This window comes from Gigantopelta aegis, chromosome 13 (assembly GCF_016097555.1).
Source record: "Gigantopelta aegis isolate Gae_Host chromosome 13, Gae_host_genome, whole genome shotgun sequence".
Lineage (NCBI taxonomy): Eukaryota > Metazoa > Mollusca > Gastropoda > Neomphalida > Peltospiridae > Gigantopelta > Gigantopelta aegis.
The window spans coordinates 5,796,731-5,820,335 of NC_054711.1; the positions used below are offsets into that span (position 1 = coordinate 5,796,731).

Genomic DNA, 23,605 nt, shown 5'->3' on the forward strand with positions numbered 1-23,605 from the left:
GAGAATGGGTCCACTGAGGAGATTGGATCCTGCTACCCTACCACCTCAGATGGGCATCTTACTGACTGAACTAGATCAGGCACCTACATGTAATTGAATATTAGACAGGACTGCGACGTAGCCCAGTAGTAAAATGCTAGCTTCATGCATGGTCAGTCTAAGATCGATCCCTGTCGGTGGGCCCATTGGAATGTTTCTGGTTCCAGCCAGTGCACCATGACTGGTATATCAACGGTCATGGTATGTGCAATCCTGTCTGTGGTATGGTGCATATAAAAGATCCCTTGCTACTAATGGAAAAATGTAGTAGGTTTCTTCTCTAAGACTACATGCCAAAATTATCAAATGTTTGACATCCCAATAGCTGATGATTAATAAATCAATGTGCTCTAGTGGTGGTGTTGAACAAAACAAGCTTTAACTTGAACCCTCTCTAAGACTATGATCCATAACTGGTTCAACAAAGGCCATGGTTTGTGCTATCCTGCCTGTGGGAAGCGCAAATAAAAGATCCCTTGCTGCTAATCGGAAAGAGTAGCCCATGAAGTGGCGACACCGGGTTTCCTCTCAAAATCTGTGTGGTCCTTAACCATATGTCTGACGCCATATAACCGTAAATAAAATGTGTTGAGTGGTGCGTCGTTAAATAAAGCATTTCTTTCTTTCTTTCTTTTTCTCTAAGACTATGTGTCAGAAGTACCAAATGTTTTGATATCAAATAGCCGATGATTAATAAATCATTACTGGATATGCTCTAGTGGTGTCATTAAACAAAACAAACTTTTTTTTGTATATGAGATAAAAGTTAAAATGAATAAATTGCAGTGTCAACTTTAATATCTATCCAAATGTAGCGGGTTTCTTCTCTGGGGCTATATGTCTAAATCACCAAATGTTTGACATCCAATAACCAATGATTAATAAATCAATGTGCTCTAGTGATGTTGTTAAACAAAACAGTTTTTTCTTCTTAATATTAGATAAAGGTTAAAATGAATCAATGTGCTCTAGTGGTGTCATTAAACAAAACAAGCATGTTTGTCTTAATATTAGATAAAAGTTAAAATGAATCAATGTGCTCTAGTGGTGTCATTAAACAAAACAAGCATGTTTTTCTTAATATTAGATAAAAGTTCAAATGAATCAGTGTGCTCTAGTGGTGTCATTAAACAAAACAAGCATTGTTTGTCTTAATATTAGATAAAAGTTAAAATGAATCAGTGTGCTCTAGTGGTGTCATTAAACAAAACAAGCAAGGTTTTTCTTAATATTAGATAAAAGTTAAAATGAATCAGTGTGCTCTAGTGGTGTCATTAAACAAAACAAACTTTTTTCACTATTAAATGAAAAATAAAAATGAATAATAACTGAAGTGTCAACTTTAATCTGTGTGCAAATACGAGACAAAACGTGATACGGCTTAATTAGCGAATCATCCATCTCGCAGTACCGTCAGGTAGCTCTCCATCTGGAGGCAAATAAATGCCTTGACCGTTGTCAAGCACTGCCAGATCACATTGACGTCATTGATTGGTGAGTCTGGTGCAGGTTGGCAGGGACTCGAGAGGTTTCTCGGAGTGTGATAATAACTCGGAGCTGTCGAGTCGCGTAGCATTCTGAGATCAAAGCTCAACAAACACGGATAGCAATACAAACATGGGAAAAGTTGTCACGTCGGCTATGGTGAGTCGGACATTGGTTTTACTTTTATGTTTGGTAATTAAAAAGTTTATTTTAAATATAATAGATATATACACATGTAGTTATATTAGTTATGTTATGTTTTTGTTTTGTTGTGATTTCTAAACCATGGGGAAAGTTAGGATGTTGGGTTAGTGAGTCGCAAATTGGTTTTACTTTTAAGTTTGGTAATTAAAAAGTTTATTTTACAGATATTAGATATATAGTTATATAGTTACATGTATATTAGTTATGTTGTGTTAGGTTTTTTTTGTGACATTGGCTAGGGTGAGTTGGAAATTGGTTTAGTTTTTCAAGATACTTGATAAATCAAAATTTTATCTTATAGATATTGTTATATTAGTTATGTTAAGTTAAGGGTTTTCTGTGTTTGTTTTAATATGGGAAAAGTTGTCAAGTTGTCAGTTATTTTAGTTTTCAGGATGTTTGATAAACTAAAATGTTTCTTTACAGATAATAGTTATATTAGTTATGTTATGTTAGCTTTTTTGGTGGTTTTTAAAACATGGGGAAAGTTGTGATGTCGGCTAAGGTGAGTCAGAAATTGTTTTTAGTTTTATGTTTGGTAATTCAAAAGTTTCTTTTACATATAATAAATATATAGTTATATTAGTTATGTTATATGGGTTTTTGGTGGTTTTTAAAACATGGGAATAGTTGTGATGTTGACTGTGGTGAGTCAGAAATTGTTTTATAGTTTTCAGGATGTTTGATAAATCATATTTTTTGTTTTTATAGATAATAGATATATTAGTTACCAGTTAAGTTGTATTATTATGTTTTATGTGTTTTTTAAACATGGGGAAAAGGATGTTTGATAAACTCTATTTTTAATATTTTTTTTATAGAGAATAGATATATTGTTATACATGTATTAGTTATGTTGTATTATGTTTAGTTGTTGTTTTTAAATCATGGGAAAAGTTGTGATGTTGGCTAAGGTGAGTTGGAAATTGTTTTGGTTTTCAAGGTGTTCGATAAATCAAAATGTTCTTTTACAAATATAGTTATATTAGTTATATTAGGTTATATTTTTTGTGTTTGTTTGTTTAAACATGGACACAAATTGTGATGTTGACTGTGGTAAGTTGGAAATTGTTTTAGTTATCAAGATATTTGATAAATCAAAAGTTTATTTTAATAATAAATATATAGTTATATTAGTTATATAGCATTATGGGTTTTTTTTTTTTTTTTTTTTTTATACATGTGGAAAGTTGACTGATAAGTTGGAAATTGTTTTAGTTTTCAAGATGTTTGATAAATCAACATTTTCTTTTATGTATATAGTTATATTAGTTAGCTAAGTTATGTTTTTTGTGTGGTTTTTAAAACATTTAAAAAGTTGTGATGTCGGTTATAGTGAGTTGGAAATTGTTTCAGGTTTTCATTATGTTTTAATTGATATTTTACAAATACATATTAATTTTTTTGTAGAAAAAAAGAACCTTTGGAATTATTTATATAACATTTTAAAGAAGGTCATGTTAAGAAGTGTTACTTAAGAGTTATGGTGGCGATGGCGGCAGGAGTGTGTGTGTGTGTGTGTGTGTGTGTGTGTGTGTGTGTGTGTGTGTGTGTGTGAGAGAGAGTACATAATTATATTAGGTAATTTGTGTGGTTTTTTTAACATGGAAATAGTGATAAATCAGCAATGGAAGTATTTTGCAAAACTGATTAAGTTTCTTAGTCTAAATATACACATTGGTTTTTGATTATTTCATTTTGAGTTTTATAAATCTAAGCTTTATTTTGCAGACAGTTATAGAGTGCAATTAATTATATAAGACTTCAGTGTTGAAAAATAAGTTTTCTATAAATAAAATGTTCTATTTTCTTTTAATTAATTTTGAAAAATATTTTGAATTGGAGTGATTAAAGAATGTTAATATAAATATAAAATTTAGTAAAACTTAAAAAAAAAACAATTTTAAAATGAAATTTGCTTTTGTAAACAGTAATTTTCATAACTAATAATTTGTAATCATTCTGGAGGAAAATAGTTGCACTGAAATCAGAGAGAGAGAGAGAGAGAGAGAGAGAGAGAGAGAGAGAGAGAGAGAGAGAGAGAGAGAGAGAGAGAGAGAGAGAGAGAGAGAGAGAGAGAGAGAGAGAGAGAGAGAGAGAGAGAGAGAGAGAGGGAGACAGGGAGGGAGGGACCCATCTCTCACCACATATGCTACTCCTACGGATAAAGCAGTAAGGAATCTGTTCCATAGACAAGACAGTACATACCATGTTTCTTAATATACCAGTTGTGAAGTACTGGTTGTTCTAAGACAAACCCCAGTATCCATCACGGGCAATCGATCCTGTGACCCTTCACATCTCGGCTACATACCACAATGTTTAGAATGAACATGTCACTGAAAACCACTAAGAGATGATGAAAGGTTTAATAAACGAGTTTGTTTTAATTAATTTCCAGAACATATACTGTCCAGACTGTAACCCCGCTTCAGTTGCGGATATGACGTCCTGTGAGCAGGTGGCGCTAGTGTGCAGCAAGTGTCTCCAGCGCAGACTTGAACAGAAGAAGACGATACAGGAAATAGTCGACACAGAGATCAGCTATGGCCGAGATTTGCGAATTCTCAAAGAGGTAAAAAAAGAAAAGAAAAAAAAAGAGTTGATAAAAATGTCCACTTAAAGGTGTAGTTTCTAGTATATTTGTAATATTTAAAGATACAGTTTCTATTATATTCATAATATTTAAAGCTGCAGTATTGTTTTAGTATTTAAAGGTGATACAAATTTTCACTTAAAGGTGTAGTCACTAGTATGTTTGTAATATTTAAAGATACAGTCTCTAATATATTTTTAATATTTAAAGCTACAGTATTGTTTTAGTATTTAAAGGTGTTGTCTCTAGTATGTTTTTAAAATATTTTAAGCATCAGGGTCTAGTATATTTTTAATATTTAAAATTTTACTTTCTAGTATATTTTTAATAATTAAAGGTCCTGTCTTTAGTATATTTTTAATGTTTAAAGTTGCAGCCTCTAATATAATTTTAATATTTAAAGTTGTACTTTCTAGTATATTTTTAAGATTTAAAAATACAATGTCTTCTAAAACTAAACATATTGTCTGTTACGTCTGGTTGAAACTTCTGGTTCCTTAATAATATGGTCATTATTGCACTTCTGGTTTGTTCTTGTTTGTCTTTATGTTTTCATGTGTGAAATAGAAAAGCTGCAGTACATATCGTGGTAACTAGTGTCAGTGACTTTAAGACCAAATGAAGAATCTTTAAAAACTGGGATTAGTGACTTTAAGAGAAAATGAAGAATCTTTTTTTTTTCTCTCGTAAATATAATCAGTCATTGAGTTAATAAGATCAGGGCTTAACACTGAGCACAAAATCATGTGATTTGAAGATGCGGCTCTAAATAAGTATGCCCTTTTTGAGTGTACGCCTAAATTAAGTGAAAAAAAAATGTCCGCCTAATTTATTGTAAGGAAGGTGGCTAAGTGCTTTATGGCAGCATGGCTTAGTTAGTCGAGACTAAACCGGTGATTGAGATTAAATTATCATAAATGAGTCTAGAGAAATAACTACCGGTACTTTTGAAATCATTGAACCAATTTGCTGGTATGTCTCGGGGCAGTTCAAGAAATGATAGTCATGGAGGTGTGGGTATTGCAAAGGCTCAGGAAGAGGTTTTTGAGTACACCCTGATTTACCAGTAAAATATATTTGACTGAAATGCTTAAAAAGAATAAAAACCTACCACTTCTCATTCCCCTTACCGCTAAATTCCATAGTTATATAAGCTGAAATATTTGTTACACTGTTATCTATCAATCCTTGCATTCAAGTATGATTTATTCATCCTTGAACCCATCCATCCATTCAGAACTCGCTCCACTACAAATACCTACATATTCACTCCTCCCTTTCTCCACCCTCCCTCTCTCCCTACATCCATCCCTCCATCCCTCCATCCATCCATCCCTCCATCCCTCCATCCCTCAATCCATCCATCCCTCCAACCATCCCTCCATCCATCCATCCATCCATCCATCCATCCATCCATTCCTTCATCCATCCATCAATCACTTTATCCATCCATTTTTCTTTCATTCGTTCTTTCAGTAATTCATTCATGGATATTCTTTAAACACATTGGTCTTTCAAAATTCTGTATATACATTCCAAAAGGAATTGTTTTAAGGTCTTCATTATGGAAGTTGTCACAAAGTATTTATTTTAAGATATTAACCTTTCACAAGCAGACTTCAAGAATGTCGGATTCCATTCTGATGGAAATGGCAACCTCTAAATAGAGTCACAACTTGAGGTGGCACCATTTCGGCATTCTTGGATGTGGAATGGTGCTATGTTTTCTTTTTTTTGTAACTTTCCACCTACACAAAATGGATAACTATTTAAGTAGTATTATATATACTCTTAAAAAAAAGTAGGGGAACCAGAAATATTAAAACATACGTTTTGACCACAGTCATCCTAGTAAAAAAAATGTTCAGGTCTGTTTATCAATAAACCGCAGTTGCCCCGTATATGTGTGTGTGGGGAGTCATTCTCGATTTTGACAATTTCCAGGAAGGTAGATTAATCACTGTGGAACATTATTTCTGTCAATCTTATTCATTTTGTTGATCATACAGTTTTTATTTTTTTGTTTTTAGTCATTTTTATTGTTTGAATTTGCGATTTACTGATAAAAAAGCATCAACTTTCAAATTTCACTTTTGACCCCAATCATCCTTCAAGATCTTTGGTGGTCATAAAAGCAACTGTAATACTGAACTACCTGTTGTAATGTTTGCCCAATCAATTCACTATTATCATATAACCATTCCCCACAGCTAATATATCTTACAATTTTGGCAATTGTAAATTCTTATTACGTTCCCCAACTTTTTTTGAAGAGTATATATAGACAAAAGTGTCAAGTCTGTAACAAAACCCCACCAAGTGATGTCTGTCCCGGGACAAGCCCCTGACTATCCAGAAACAGTCCCCGGGACGGACATACTCAAAACTCTAGTGGTATATGTGCATGTAAAAATTATTCGCACTCGCACTCGCACCAAGTGATGCTCCAGCATTATTTTTTACTTTCTTCTCTCAGAATACAGAGAACCATTGGTGATACAAAATAACTTACCGGTATATGAAAAACATATCATCATCTCTTTTAGTCTAAATTATGGTGCTCCCTTTTGTTTTTAGTTTTCTACCCTTGAATATAAAGAACTGTTCTTAATAAAATAGATTTATAACGTATGGGCGAAGCTGTCAGGTTTTCCTTAACTTCTAGTCATGAAGTTAGAATCACATGCACTTGGTAGTTTTGTCTCCAACAATATTAATATCTGAAAATCATTAAACCTGAATTTGTTTTATTTTACAATCAATTGAAGTGAACTCTCCTATAATCAGTTTATAGGTGAAATTGAATTTTCTATAAAATATATATTCGTATCAGTTGTCTTTCAGATTTGTAAATAAATTGAAAAAATGTTTGAAAAAAAAATCCACAAACTCCCAAAGAAAATTATTTAAATTTTTATTTTACTGCTTCAGGAATTCTACAATCCAATGAAAGCCACTGGATTATTAAGTGTGGAGCAGCTGGAGATGGTGTTTATTAACTTGGAGGAACTGATAAACGTAAACGCCCAGTTTACGGAGAAACTGCAGTGTGCAGTATCTGCCTCCTTACAGATTAATAACCACGTGAGTATTGTCATTGTAAATACTGTACATGTATAACACAGAGGTTTGATGTAGCCTGGTGGTGAAGTGTATCTGAGAAGAAGAAATTAAAAAAAAAACCCTGTGTAATTTAATAACGACCTGACATTCTTTTAAAATGTTTGACCACATGTGACCATAACATGTTCCTTTAAGATGTCTGGCTATATATGACAGTCACATGTTCCTTTAAGATGTCTGACCACATATGACAGTCACATGTTCCTTTAAGATGTCTAACCACATATGACAGTCACATGTTCCTTTAAGATGTCTGACCACATATGACAGTCACATGTTCCTTTAAGATGTCTGGCTACATATGACAGTAACATGTTCCTTTAAGATGTCTGACCACATATGACAGTAACATGTTCTTTTAAGATGTCTGACCACATATGACAGTAACATGTTCTTTTAAGATGTCTGACCACATATGACAGTAACATGTTCCTTTAAGATGTCTGACCACATATGACAGTAACATGTTCCTTTTAGATGTCTGGCCACATATGACAGTCACATGTTCCTTTAAGATGTCTGGCCAGATATGACAGTCACATGTTCCTTTAAGATGTCTGGCCAGATATGACAGTAACATGTTCCTTTATGACGTCTGTCGACATATGACATTAACACGTAGCCTTTAATATCCTTTGTCTACAAGTGACATAAACAAACTGTGTAAAACACGACAAACACAAACAAACAATTATTGCCTTGTTATGGTTCAGCGACAGAATTTATTAACTGTAAGAAATATTAATCGCTTTTTTTTTTCCAAGTCTTAAATATTTCATACAAACTCCATTTGTTATTACAAATAACAGAAGCTATTTGAAGAAAATGTTTTCGCACGCCTTAATAGCATTAGCGGAGTGTTTTCATTCTGAAAAAACCTATCCCAGTTAAGAAATATTAATCGCTTTTCGGTGTCGCTGCCGCTATTTTCAGGTCCTGTCGACAATGAACCCATTCCTCATTGTTGCCGATCGTGTCTGGGTTTGCAATAACAAAGACAATTTGTTGAAAGGCCGCCGTGAATTGACACTATGTTGAGTCTAATTCTGGTTTATTGACATCGCCGTTCTAAAAACGGCTTTTCCAGTAATCTCAGTGCTGTGTGCAGTCTGGTGTAATTGATATTGGACTTGTTAACATACTGACTGACTGACGGTCAGACGTGTCCTAATGGAAGTGAAAGCGTACATGTTCTAAAATAAATTCAAAAATAGATTTTGCAGCATAGTTAAAAGTGTGTTTTGTTTAACAACACCACAGGCATCATAACTGAAGTGAAGGCGTATATGTTCCAAAAAATTTAAAATAGGTTTTTGCAGCCTGAAATTAAAAGTTTGTTTTGTTTAACGGCACCACTAGAGTATATTGATTAATTAATCGGCTATGCCATGCCATGCTGTCCTGGAAAATACATTAAAAAAAAAGACAGCAAATTTAACTGAGCAGGAGGGGGTTTTCAGAGGCGATTCCAGGGGGGCCCTAGGGGCCCGGGCCTCCCCTAAATTTTGTGACAGTTTTATTATATATTAATTTTCTTCTTTTTTTCTGATCCTCTCCAAACCTCCCCTAAAGTTCCATTGGCATTCTACCTCATGCCATTGAGGGCCCCCCCCATAATGGATTTTCTTGATCCTCCACTGGTTTCAACCCCCGAAACCCTCTGCCTGATAAAAATCTCAGTAGGTACGTTAAGGGGGTTAGATCTTACAACTCCCAGGACATGAGGCGAGCACTCTACCGACTGAGCTGTATCCCACCTCTTCCAAGTGTAATGTCACAATGACAAACTGACTGGTTACAACACTCTTAGTATTGATTTTCTGTCCACCCGGAGATTAATAATTGTTATAGAAATATATACGTGGGGACGTCATTCGATTTATGAACGTTTATTTTGATAAAAATTTCATGGGCTTTTATAGATTTGTTTGCGTGGTCTGAAAACTAGGTGATGTCATGTAAATCAAGTCCAAAAGGAAATTTTCTATAGCTGTCATTAATGGTTCATAGATGTTTAATAAAACAAATTTAAAATATCAGTCAAATGTATTTTAGCCCTTTCAACTCCATAAACCATTTTTGACCACATGATCTCTGTAGAATGTGGTATATTGAAAAATGCTAGGTGTGAAAGTTAAAGTTTGTTTTGTTTAATGACACAACTAGAGCACATTGATTTATTAATTATTGGTTATTAAATGTTAAAAATTTAGTAATTTTAAGATCTTGTCTTAGAGAGGAAACCTGCTTCATTTTTCCGTTAGTAGCAAGGGATCTTTTATATGCACCATCCCACAGACAGGATAGTACATACCACAGCCTTTGATACACCAGTCGTGGTGCACTGGCTGGAACGAGAAATAGCCCAATGGGCACACCAACAGTGATTGATCCCAGACCCACCTTGCATCAGACAAGCATTTTACCACTGGGCTATATCCCTACCCCATTATAAAAACTGATAAATGAAAACATAAGTCAAACAGTTTTCAAAAATAAAAACACATTAAAAAAACAATAATAAAAAACAAAACAAAAAACCAAACAAAAACACACACATTGAAAGAACCCCGATTGTAGAGGTGTAAGAATTAAGCAGTATTAAAGTAGTACCCACTACATGTATGTCGTGTTTCTTCTCCAGTATCTCAACAATGTCCACATTGGACGGCTGTTCATCGAATCGTCGCAGATGTTCCATGCGTTTGAGATGTACTGCGTGGGCCAGGCACTGGCCTCACAGACCCTCGAACAGTTGGAGCGAGAGAAGGAACTACTGCATGTCTTCCTGCAGGTGTCACAGAGAGACAACGCTGTGCTGCGACGCATGCACCTCAAGTCTTTCCTCATGGTGCCCGTCCAGAGGATAATGAGGTACAGTACGTGATACAGTGTGAAAATCAACTACATCAGCAAATAGTTGGTTTCTTAAAACTAGTACAGTACGTGATACAGTGTGAAAATCAACTACATCAGCCCATAGTTGGTTTCTTAAAACCAGTACATTATGAGATACGTTAAAATCAACTACATCAGCCCATAGTTGGTTTCTTAAAACTAGTACAGTACGTGATACAGTGTGAAAATCAACTAACTACATCAGCCCATAGTTGGTTTCTTAAAACTAGTACAGTACATGATACAGTGTGAAAATCAACTACATCAGCCCATAGTTGGTTTCTTAAAACCAGTACATTATGAGATACGTTAAAATCAACTACATCAGCCCATAGTTGGTTTCTTAAAACTAGTACAGTACGTGATACAGTGTGAAAATCAACTAACTACATCAGCCCATAGTTGGTTTCTTAAAACTAGTACAGTACATGATACAGTGTGAAAATCAACTACATCAGCCCATAGTTGGTTTCTTAAAACTAGTACATTATGAGATACGTTAAAATCAACTACATCAGCCCATAGTTGTTTTTTTAAAACCTAGTACATTATGTAATACAACATTAAAATCAACTACATTTCAGATATGGTTACACTATTCCAAAATAGTCATCGCTTATAATCAGTTTCCATGCCCACCACTAGGCTTGGCCCTGATATATCAAACATTCCTTTCATTTGCAGATATCCACTGTTGTTATGTCGGTTGTACAAGTCGACTCCAAACTGTCACAAAGACAAGGAAGATATAAAACAAGCGCAGGAGAGGATCGAGGACATCCTCAGTCACATTAACGCAGTAAGTATCATATAAATCAATATATATATAGTTGTCTTATTGCAGTTTTGAAGATTCAAGTATGCTTGTCCTGGACACGTACTTCAGCTATCTGGCTTGTCTGTCCAGGAGAAGGAGGGTTCTGTTATAATGGTCAGTTGTTAGTGAGAAAGAAGTTGGTAAATGTGTAGTGGCCTTATGCCTCTACACTAGTCTTAAAACTTGATCGGGTAGAGGCCGGTACTGGGATTTGAACCCAGGATCAACCAGCCTTATAGATTATGGCTGAACCACTGCACCATCAAGGGTGTGCTGTGAAAAGAACAAGCATGGTAATTTTGTTTGAAGTACTTTACTGGCATATTGGGTGGTGGCAATTTGCCCTAAGTAGCTTCTTGGGTAATGTCGTACACATTTGTTCCAAGTACTTTACTGGCATATTGGGTGGTGGGAATTTGCCCTAAGTAGCTTCTTGGGTAATGTCGTACACATTTGTTCCAAGTACTTTACTGGCATATTGGGTGGTGGGAATTTGCCCTAAGTAGCTTCTTGGGTAATGTCGTACACATTTGTTCCAAGTACTTTACTGGCATATTGGGTGGTGGCAATTTGCCCTAAGTAGCTTCTTGGGTAATGTCGTACACATTTGTTCCAAGTACTTTACTGGCATATTGGGTGGTGGCAATTTGCCCTAAGTAGCTTCTTGGGTAATGTCGTACACATTTGTTCCAAGTACTTTACTGGCATATTGGGTGGTGGCAATTTGCCCTAAGTAGCTTCTTGGGTAATGTTGTACACATTTGTTCCAAGTACTTTACTGGCATATTGGGTGGTGGGAATTTGCCCTATGTAGCTTCTTGGGTAATGTCTTACACATTTGTTCCAAGTACTTTACTGGCATATTGGGTGGTGGAAATTTGCCCTAAGTAGCTTCTTGGGTAATGTCGTACACATTTGTTCCAAGTACTTTACTGGCATATTGGGTGGTGGCAATTTTCCCTAAGTAGCTTCTTGGGTAATGTCTTACACATTTGTTCCAAGTACTTTACTGGCATATTGGGTGGTGGCAATTTGCCCTAAGTAGCTTCTTGGGTAATGTCTTACACATTTGTTCGAAGGATCCCTAGCTCAAAGGGAGGGACGTAGCCCAGTGGTTAAGCGCTCGCTTGATGTGCGGTTGGTTTGGGATCGATCCCCGTCAGTGGGCCCTTTGAGCTATTTCTTGCTCCATCCAGTGCTCCACGACTAGCTGGTACATCAAAGGCTGTGGTATGTACTTTTTTGTCTTTGGGATGGTGCATATAAACGATCCCTTGCCACTAATCAAAAAGAGTAACCCATGAAGTGATGACAGCAGGTTTCCTCTCTCAATATTTGCGTGGTCCTTAACCATATGTCTGATGCCATATAACCGTAAATAAACTGTGTTGAGTGCCTCATTAAATAAAACATTTCCTTCCTTCCTTCCTTCCTTCCTTCCTTCCTTCCTTCGGGTGAGGTGGGGTGGAGGAATTGCTTTAAGAACGAAATACTAACCGATTTGTTTTGTAATTGACAGAGAACGAAAAGCAGTGGGAGTTTTCACATAAAGCGAAAGCGGACACAGCAGAGAAAGTACAGCCCTACGGAGAAGATTGAAGTTAACAGAGTAAGTAGTTTTATTGTACTCAGGTGTACTGCAGTTAATGTACCGGTACTGGACAACAACAAACAATCCATGAGAACTTTATATAGAGTGATACCCATCTAAACTGAACACCCAAGAAACCAAGTAAAAAGTCCACTTTAAAGAGGTTCTGTTCTATACTGATATTTAAAAACGGACCATGAATAATATCTGGCAGTGAGGGTATTCTGGTTTTCAGAGGGTATGGTTTTGAGGAGTTTCAGTGGATATTTTGTTTCATGATAAAATTCATTTGATAAATAGACTGTTAAAATGGACCTAAGATGTTCATAAGACATTGATAATTTTAACAGAGACACAAACAAATGGGATTAAAATGGAATAATTTAAAATAAATTAAAAGAAAAATGACTGTGGAAAAGTACATATAAAAGATTCTGAGCTGCCATGGAAAATTCCTGTGTCAAAATTAATAAATCAGTAAGCTCTAGTGGTGTCATTAAGCAAAACAAACGCTAACAGTTTCTTTTTAATTATTATTGTTTTTAAATTTTTTTTTTTTTTTTTTTTCTTCATTATTTCCAGGTAGCACTTGAAGTTCTTGGCTGGAATAAGAAAGAGGTTACAGAACTCATAACCAGTCGACTCATGGTTGCCACGACGACCGACCACATGTGGGCAGCGAAGAAATGCAAAAATCTGAAATTTACTCAGATACATGGAGCCATTCTCACCCTTGGACAGGTACATAGTCTCTTAATGATTATAGGTGCAGTCATACTGTATAACTTGTTATACTTTAGATACCCATTAGTGTTAAAGATTTGTTATTTTAATTTTTTCAATTTTTTTTTTTTTTTACCCCAAATCACAGGCAATGTCAAGGTTGGGGTGCCTTGAATCATCATCTTACAATGTACAACAATATCTCAAAGTTGCATAATGGCAATTTCCCATTAAAATTATTTAACATTTTTGCTTTGAAATTATTTAAACATTATGGGATAAATTTATGAAGCCTGTTTTTTTTTTTTTTTTTAAGAATGTGTGATTTTATCATGTAAATGTATGTAGTTACACCATGTGTAAGACAAAAACAGGCATTGTAAATGTATGTAGTTACACCATGTGTAAGACAAAAACAGGCATTGTAAATGTATGTAGTTACACCATGTGTAAGACAAACACAGGCATTGTAAATGTATGTAGTTACACCATGTGTAAGACAAACACAGGCATTGTAAATGTATGTAGTTACACCATGTGTAAGACAAAAACAGGCATTGTAAATGTATGTAGTTACACCACGTGTAAGACAAAAACAGGCATTGTAAATGTATGTAGTTACACCACGTGTAAGACAAAAACAGGCATTGTAAATGTATGTAGTTACACCACGTGTAAGACAAAAACAGGCATTGTAAATGTATGTAGTTACACCACGTGTAAGACAAAAACAGGCATTGTAAATGTATGTAGTTACACCACGTGTAAGACAAAAACAGGCATTGTAAATGTATGTAGTTACACCATGTGTAAGACAAAAACAGGCATTGTAAATGTATGTAGTTACACCATGTGTAAGACAAAAACAGGCATTGTAAATGTATGTAGTTACACCACGTGTAAGACAAAAACAGGCATTGTAAATGTATGTAGTTACACCATGTGTAAGACAAAAACAGGCATTGTAAATGTATGTAGTTACACCATGTGTAAGACAAAAACAGGCATTGTAAATGTATGTAGTTACACCACGTGTAAGACAAAAACAGGCATTGTAAATGTATGTAGTTACACCATGTGTAAGACAAAAACAGGCATTGTAAATGTATGTAGTTACACCACGTGTAAGACAAAAACAGGCATTGTAAATGTATGTAGTTACACCACGTGTAAGACAAAAACAGGCATTGTAAATGTATGTAGTTACACCACGTGTAAGACAAAAACAGGCATTGTAAATTTGGTCTTATAATGTCAATTACATGCTTGCAAAAATTACAGCCAAATAATTTAATTTACTAACAGAAAAAAAAAAATTGTTGGATAGCAAAAAAGAAGAGCCTTACACTACATTGTATATATGTATGTGCTATCTTGTCTGTGGTATGTGCTATCCTGTCTGTGGGATGGTGCATATAAAAGATCCCTTGCTACTAATGGAAATATGTAGTAGGTTTCCTCTCTATGACTGTGTCAAAATGACCATATGTTTGACATCTAATAGCCAATGATTAATAAATCAATGTGCTCTAGTGGTGTCATTAACCAAAACAAACGTTTTTTCTTTTTGACATACCATTTATGAGTCAGTCAATGGTGGGACTGGAAACAAAACCGATCCTGTTCATTCCTCAACCCAATAACCCTCAGGTACGAGATAGAAGCTTTTATAAGTCATTTTATGTGTATTTTATTTTATTATTTATTTTTTTGTAGGCTCGTCTTGAAAGAAGAAACAGCGACCATTTGGTGTTTCCTCGACACACTCAAGTGCAGCAGGCGGCCGTGGTGTTAGTACGGGAGAAGAATGGGAAATATCAAGCTGCAAGGGTCAGTATGCTACTCATGCTTTTACATTTTGTTTTCACTATCACAAAATCTGACACTCTCCATGGTTACTCCCACAAGCTTTTCCACTTAGTTTTTACTACAACCGCCCCCCCCCCCCCCCCCCCCCCCCCCCCCACCCACCCCGCCCACACATGAACCTGAACAGCTAATTATTAATATATCCTTGTGCTCTGGATAGTATCATTGAACAAAACAAATGAATGTTTAACGACACCCCAGCACAAAAATACAAATCGGCTATTGGGTGTGAGAAAAAGTAAGTATATAGAAATATTATTTTAAACAAAAGTAACGTTAACTTAAAATCTTTTGCACTTTTTCTCGTTCTATGAATCCCTTTCTGAGAGCCAAACTATGTGCGTGGACATTTTTATAGCTTTGAATTTAACTTTCATGGTAATTTATTTCTGAGCCATAACTGTCAAAATTTAAATTATCTCTGTTTGACAGGGTTATGACCCTTACACTTAGACCTTAATGAACATTTGTGGGGTCAAGTAAGGGATGTCTATTGCTTTAGACCTTAATGAACATTTGTGGGGTCAAGTAAGGGATGTGTATTGCTTTAAACCTTAATGAACATTTGTGGGGTCAAGTAAGGGATGTGTATTGCTTTAGACCTTAATGAACATTTGTGGGGTCAAGTAAGGGATGTGTATTGCTTTAGACCTTAATGAACATTTGTGGGGTCAAGTAAGGGATGTGTATTGCTTTAGACCTTAATGAACATTTGTGGGGTCAAGTAAGGGATGTGTATTGCTTTAGACCTTAATGAACATTTGTGGGGTCAAGTAAGGGATGTGTATTGCTTTAGCAGCAATCATAGAATGCTTGTTGATTTAGAGTCACAAAATGTTAAATCTGAATGTGTTATCTTTTTCAGGATCCGATGTTTCTTGATAAATGCGTGATAACGGTCGATCCAGAGTATGACGAGGTGTTTGAGCTACACGAGTGGGGCCGAGAACCGTCTGTCTTTAAGGTAGGATTCTGGGTAATAATTTAACCTCCCCTACCCATCAAACCCTCCCCAAAACTTAAACATACATTTAACACAGAAACAAAGATTACAAACATGGATGATGATGAGATGAATGGTGAAGCCGCAGTATTTCCATTCGGTATGGGACTACTTGACAGGGCTGTGCTTGCTGTCAGTTGAGCTATCTCGATATCACCCAAGTCCAGGGTACACAGAACCTGTAGTGTATGTCGAGTAATAATTCCCTGTGTGTGAACAAACGCTCGGCATTCATGGTATTTGTTAACAAAATAATAAATTTAAATATTTCCTGTAATTTTGAAAATGAATGTAGTAGTGTTGGTATAAAGGGCTGTTAGTGGCAGTAGCTAGTTAGAATTTCCCTACTAGCTCTTATCTAATTTTAGTAATTAAAAAGGCTTTATTAATTGGAAGCAGAAAAACCACAACTGGGCCCTGTTTTAGCTTTGAGTGCATAACGGTCTGGGATCGATCCCCGTTGGTGGGTCCATTGGGTTGTTTCTCATTCCAGCCAGTGCACCATGACTGGTATATCAAAGGCCATGGTATGTGTTATCCTGTCTGTGGGATGGTGCATATAAAAGATCCCTTGCTACTAATGGGAAAAAGAATAGCATGTTTCCTCTCTAAGACTAAATGTCAAAATTATCAAATGTTTGACATTCAATAGCCGATGATTAATAAATCAATGTGCTCTAGTGGTGTCATTAAATAAAAAAACCTTTAAACTTTATGCACTTAAGGTGATCTTAATGCTAAGATTGCTTCGCAAAATGAGACCCAGTCCTTTTAACTTTAAATATTATACTCTTTTTTTTCAATTAAAAAGTAAATATTGTTTTTTTTTCCTTCACAGGCTGAAGATCCCAGTGAAACGAAAATGTGGATTCAGTTGCTTCGGCAACAGACACGAGACCTTGGTAAATGGCGAATGCGGCGAAACGCCATGCCGAACATTATGATCAAAAACATGATCTGAACCTGTTACCCGCGACACACAGTGTTTTCAACTTGTCCGACTTTTATCCCAAAAAGTCCCAAAAAACTGTGCCATTGATTTGTTGTGGCCATTTACGGCCTAAAGTTCTTGGCTGGGTTGATAGTGAAGACTGCCATATGTTTCGGTTTTAGCTTGAAGCGAAGGACACATTGAGCAATAAATGAAAGGAGGAGAACAGGAAAGTGGATTTACTGAAGATAAATAATCTGAATTTGCTACCGAATAATGTGGATTTGCTACCGAATAATGTGGATTTGCTACCGAATAATGTGAATTTGCGAAAGACATTGAGCTACCTAAAGATGAAAGCATATTTGCTAAAGACAAACTGAGCTACATTGTGCTTAAATGCATTTGCTACAGCGGATTGTGGATTTTCCACTGATGAATGTGGATTTGCTACTGATGAATATGGATTTGCTACTGATAAATGTGAATTTGCTGATGGCAAATTTAAGCAACATATGCATGTAGACTTGCTTCAGACGACTGGATGTGAATTGGGACTTGATAGACACAAATGAACATTTACTTAGATGAAAGTGGATTTGTTAGAGACAGATTTTCTGGACAAATGCAGATTTTGCCACAAATGTATGTGGATTTGCTGTAGACACATGTGGACATGCTAGACACAAATACAGATTACTTCAGATGAATGTGGATTTGCTACATGATGGACACAAACATAGATATACTTCAGATGAAAATGAGTTTTCTAAACAGATTTGCTCAACAAATGTGGATTTGCTGGAGACAATTTTGGATTTGCTACAGATGAATTGAGAACTGACAGAGACAAAATTAATGATTTCCTTCTAATGGAAGTGGATTTGCTAGTCAAATGTGAATTTGCTACAGACAGTTATAGATTTGCTACAAGTGAATGGACATATGCTACTGACAAATGTGAATTTGCTACAGACGATTATATATTTGCTACAGGTGAATGGACATATTATGCTACTGACAAATGTGAATTTGCTACTGATGATTGTAGATTTGCTACAGATGATTGTAGATTTGCTACAGATGAATGGACATATGCTACTGATAAATGTAGATTTGCTACAGAAAATAAAGGTGTCATTTCCATGACTCAGAACTATATCACCAGAGTTTTAATAACTCAGCCTTGGTAGACTTTTTGCAAAGATCACCTTTCTATTATGGTGAACACTGTGTAACCTAAATTCTATAACTCGGCTTTATAGGACTTTTTGTAAAAGTTGTACTAATTCAGCATTACTATTTATTTATTTTGGAGATCACATTTCAGTCATGATTAGAACTACATGACCTGAGTCTTTTAGTTTTTAACAACACAACTTTGCTGGACTCTAGGTTAAAAAACTGTTTTTTCTTCTGTTTTCTGAATTGATCTTTAATAACCTGAGCCCTGTGTACAGATTTTCTAAGCTATTTTAGCACTACAATATTGTAAAACTGTCATAAGCTGTGACGTCACAACAATGCATGCCATAGCATATGATGGTTTTACAATATCATAGCGGTAAGATAGCTTAGAAAATCTGGGCCCTGGATTCTTTAAACTTTGCGATCTCGTAGTGCAAAGACAATGTGATGTTTAAAATAGCTTGAGAGAACTTAAGGGAGCTTAAGACAGCTTTGTGAATTAGACTTCTAGTCCAATATGACTTGTTAATGACTATGTTTTAAAAGCTCACTCTTATTACTGTACACTTTTGATAACAACCAAGTTGCTATGATGAAAGTTACTTAAATTATTAGGACTGAACTTTAGAGACTCAGCCTTGCTGGACTTTTTGCTAAGATCTAATTTCCAATTTTAAAAAGAACCTTGTTTCAGGGTTAGCTCTTGCACTTGCAAATTTTTATTTTTATTTGACAAAATAATTTGGTATAATAATTGATATCTTGTTACAAATTAAGTGGGTTTGTACCATTTTTGAACTTTGATAGATAATTTGGTATAATAATTGATATCTTGTTACAAATTAAGTGGGTTTGTACCATTTTTGAACTTTGATAGATAATTTGGTATAATAATTGATATCTTGTTACAAATTAAGTGGGTTTATACCATTTTTGAACTTTGATAGATAATTTGGTATAATAATTGATATCTTGTTACAAATTAAGTGGGTTTGTACCATTTTTGAACTTTGATAGATAATTTGGTATAATAATTGATATCTTGTTACAAATTAAGTGGGTTTATACCATTTTTGAACTTTGATAGATAATTTGGCAAACTTTTCTGCTCATACCGAGCTTGCCCTTTATTTATAGGAATTTAGTGTTATGAAATATTTTCGTACTTTTTATTACCCACTAAGCTTTTTTAAATTATGATTAATCAAACTGAAGTTTAATTGTGATAGTGTGAATTGTGTTGCTGTTTCAGTCATGTTGAATTTGTTAATAATTATCACAAACTTAATATATTTCATTGACTACAACAATCTATAAAGTAATCTAATTTGCATTGAAAACATTGGTAATGTTAAAAAGAGTTTAAAAAAGTCAAAATGTATGTTTAAAAATGATTGCATGGTCTTGCTTGGGGTGGGAGTTTGAATATAAACCTACCAGACCCTTTTGTCTTAATTTCCCCCCTGTATAGAGAACCATGAAAAATTGCTTTACCCTCACCAGTTTTTCTTTATGGTAGACGAGACAATTATTTTTGGTTAAATCCATATATTCATATACATGCAGACATACACAGACATAAATACACATACGTACATTGGATATTAAAAAAACTAAAACATTCACACCTGCACCCCCCACCCCCACCCCACAGCACCCCACCCCACCCCCACCCCCACCCCCGATATGATCAGTTTTAGATCAACCACAATCTTAACTGTTCAGTATTTTAGTGCATAATTATTTTTGTTCATCGTTAAGTTTTATAAATATAATTTATCATAATTTATCAATGTATACAGTGAAACTCCTCTAAACTGGACACTTTAGAGACCAAGTAAAATGTCCCAAATTAAGGGGGATGTGGTTTACAGAGGTTTTGTTCTGTACTAATATTTAAACAGGGTCCTTGAAAAATGTCTGGTTTTGAGGGAGTTCTGGTTTTGAGGGAGTTCTGGTTTACAGAGGGTCCAGTTTTGAAGTGTTTCACTATATATGTAATTTTGATATTGTTTCAATTTAAATTGATGTTTTTCATTTTCGTTTGTAGCCCCTCCTTAATGTATATAAATTCCTGGGGTTATTTTGTTTTGTTCTTTTGTGTTTTGTTTTGTTAGCTGTCCATTCCATTTCAAAATATGTTTAATAATATTCTGTAACTTATTATTTTTATACTAAATGTTAACTTTTTTTATGATGCCTATAATATTATTGTCATTAATATTGAATCAGTCTGTGTATCACGTTTGCATACTCTGTGAGACACAGTTGTCTGCTCTTACCAGAAACCAAAATGTGTGTTCAGGAGAATGAGTGGTCACAGATGCTGGCAATCAGTTCAGTGTATATAAATATACATACATATATATATATATATATATATAATACTGAATTAGTCGGAAGTGCTTGTGAAAGCTCACACTTCTCAACAGGGGCCGTTCAACATAAAAAGGGACCATGATTTTTATTTTTTTAGGGAATTCCTGTTTACAGAGGGTCTGATTTTGAGGGGTTTCACTCTATATGATGTTACATAACTCTTGACAAAGTATCCCTCCGTTATAATGTTCCAACTCAAGTCAGCTCACAGACCATGCATGCCAGAGATTGGACCTGGGACGGACATGCCTGAAACCTTCGGGAAACATGGGCATGAAAATAGAGTTCAGTCTTTATAATGTTTTATAAAATACATTCCATAATAACCCCCTTCCCCAGAGTATTTCATAATTGTTGATCGGCCCCCTTAATCCACCATTTTTGCATCCGTCCAAATTATGTACCTGTATGAAGACTAAATGGGGATAATATTTAGTTGTGAACTGTGATGCGAGAAATAAAATTTTGCCTTATTCTATTAATGCATTTTGTTTTTTTTTATGTTGCCTTATAGTTATGACTAAAGGACTAAATCGAATGTTTGGGTGGAATGTAGCCCAGTGGTAGAGTGCTTGCCGGATGCATCATCGGTCTAGGATCGATCCCCGTGGGTTGGCTCATTGGGCTATTTCTTATTCCAGTCAGTGCCGTACAGCTGGTACATCAAAGGCCGTAGTATGTGTTATCCTGTCTGTGGGATGGTGCATATAAAAGATCCCTTGCTACTAATGGAAAAATGTAGCAGATTTTCTCTGTAAGACTAAGTAAAAATTTACCAAATGTTTGACATTCAATAGCCGATGATTGTTTTGTTTAACGACACCATTAGATCACATTGATTAATTAATCAACTGCTATTGGATTTCAAACATTTGGTAATTCTGACACGTAGCCATCAGAAAAACGCCTCAGCATTTTTTTTCTAATGCAGAAAGGGATCTTTTATATGCACCATCCCACTGACAACACAGTACATACCATGGCCTTTGATATACCAGTGTGTTATGCACTGGCTGAAACGAGAAATAGCCCAATTGGCCCTCCAATGGGGATTGATCCCAAACTGACTGCGCACCAAGCGAGCGCTTTACCACTGGGCTACGTCCTGCCTCCCCCAATGTTTAACGACACCCCAGCACAAACATACATATTGTTGTTGGGTGTGATGCACTCGATGCCACTCCCCAGGGTGATTCATCCTTTTCACTTTCTACAGTAGGACAAGCTCCCTAGGACAACACACATCAAAGTTTACCACTGGGCTACGTCCTGCCTCCCCCAATGTTTAACGACACCCCAGCACAAACATACATATTGTTGTTGGGTGTGAAGCACTCGATGCCACTCCCCAGGGTGATTCATCCTTTTCACTTTGTACAGTAGGACAAGCTCCCTAGGACAACGCACATCCAAGTTTACCACTGGGCTACGTCCTGCCTCCCCCAATGTTTAACGACACCCCAGCACAAACATACATATTGTTGTTGGGTGTGAAGCACTCGATGCCACTCCTCAGGGTGATTCATCCTTTTCACTTTGTACAGTAGGACAAGCTCCCTAGGACAACACGCATCCAAGTTTGCCCGTGAGAAGACTGCCACTCAGGATAAAACACAAATTTAACGAAACCACTAGAGCACATTGATTTATTAATCATCGGCTATTGGATGTCGAACATTTGGTCATTTTGACATATAGTCTTAAAGATGAATGAATGAATGAATGTTTAACGACACCCCAGCATGAAAAATACATAGGCTATTGGATGTCAAACATTTGGTCATTTTGACATATAGTCTTAAAGATGAATGAATGAATGAATGTTTAACGACACCCCAGCATGAAAAATACATAGGCTATTGGATGTCAAACATTTGGTAATTTTGACATATAGTCTTAAAGATGAATGAATGAATGAATGTTTAACGACACCCCAGCATGAAAAATACATAGGCTACTGGATGTCAAACATTTGGTAATTTTGACATATAGTCTTAAAGATGAATGAATGAATGAATGTTTAACGACACCCCGGCATGAAAAATACATAGGCTATTGGATGTCAAACATTTGGTTATTTTGACATATAGTCTTAAAGATGAATGAATGAATGAATGTTTAACGACACCCCGGCATGAAAAATACATAGGCTATTGGGTGTCAAACATTTGGTCATTTTGACATATAGTCTTAAAGATGAATGAATGAATGAATGTTTAACGACACCCCAGCATGAAAAATACATAGGCTATTGGATGTCAAACATTTGGTCATTTTGACATATAGTCTTAAAGATGAATGAATGAATGAATGTTTAACGACACCCCAGCATGAAAAATACATAGGCTATTGGGTGTCAAACATTTGGTCATTTTGACATATAGTCTTAAAGATGAATGAATGAAGGAATGTTTAACGACACCCCAGCATGAAAAATACATAGGCTATTGGGTGTCAAACATTTGGTTATTTTGACATATAGTCTTAAAGATGAATGAATGAAGGAATGTTTAATGACACCCCAGCATGAAAAATACATAGGCTATTGGGTGTCAAACATTTGGTCATTTTGACATATAGTCTTAAAGATGAATGAATGAAGGAATGTTTAACGACACCCCAGCATGAAAAATACATAGGCTATTGGGCGTCAAACTATGGTAATCTTAGAGAGGAAACCTGCTACATTTTTCCATTAGTAGCAAGGGATCTTTTTATATGTACCATCCCACAGACAGGATAGAACATGCCACGACATT

At 35.5% G+C, this 23,605-nt stretch overlaps 1 protein-coding gene across 1 annotated transcript; it reads left to right on the top strand.

Moving 5' to 3' along the window:
- Positions 1–1,605: 1,605 nt before the first annotated feature.
- LOC121387541 (rho guanine nucleotide exchange factor 38-like) lies at positions 1,606–20,461 on the top strand. The gene is made up of 10 exons (XM_041518695.1): positions 1,606–1,683; positions 4,130–4,303; positions 7,256–7,408; positions 10,092–10,321; positions 11,030–11,144; positions 12,682–12,771; positions 13,336–13,494; positions 15,193–15,306; positions 16,211–16,309; positions 17,187–20,461. Exons 1-10 carry the CDS (start codon positions 1,657–1,659, stop codon positions 17,307–17,309), a joined length of 1,284 nt encoding a protein of 427 aa, XP_041374629.1. The 5' UTR covers positions 1,606–1,656; the 3' UTR covers positions 17,310–20,461.
- Positions 20,462–23,605: the final 3,144 nt, after the last annotated feature.

Coding starts and splice junctions, on each gene's coding strand:
- LOC121387541 (XM_041518695.1), top strand. CDS start 1,657: ATGGGAAAAGTTGTCACGTCGGCTATG. Junction 7,409..10,091: donor CCTTACAGATTAATAACCAC/GTGAGTATTGTC, acceptor TTTCTTCTCCAG/TATCTCAACAATGTCCACAT. Junction 10,322..11,029: donor CCCGTCCAGAGGATAATGAG/GTACAGTACGTG, acceptor TTTCATTTGCAG/ATATCCACTGTTGTTATGTC.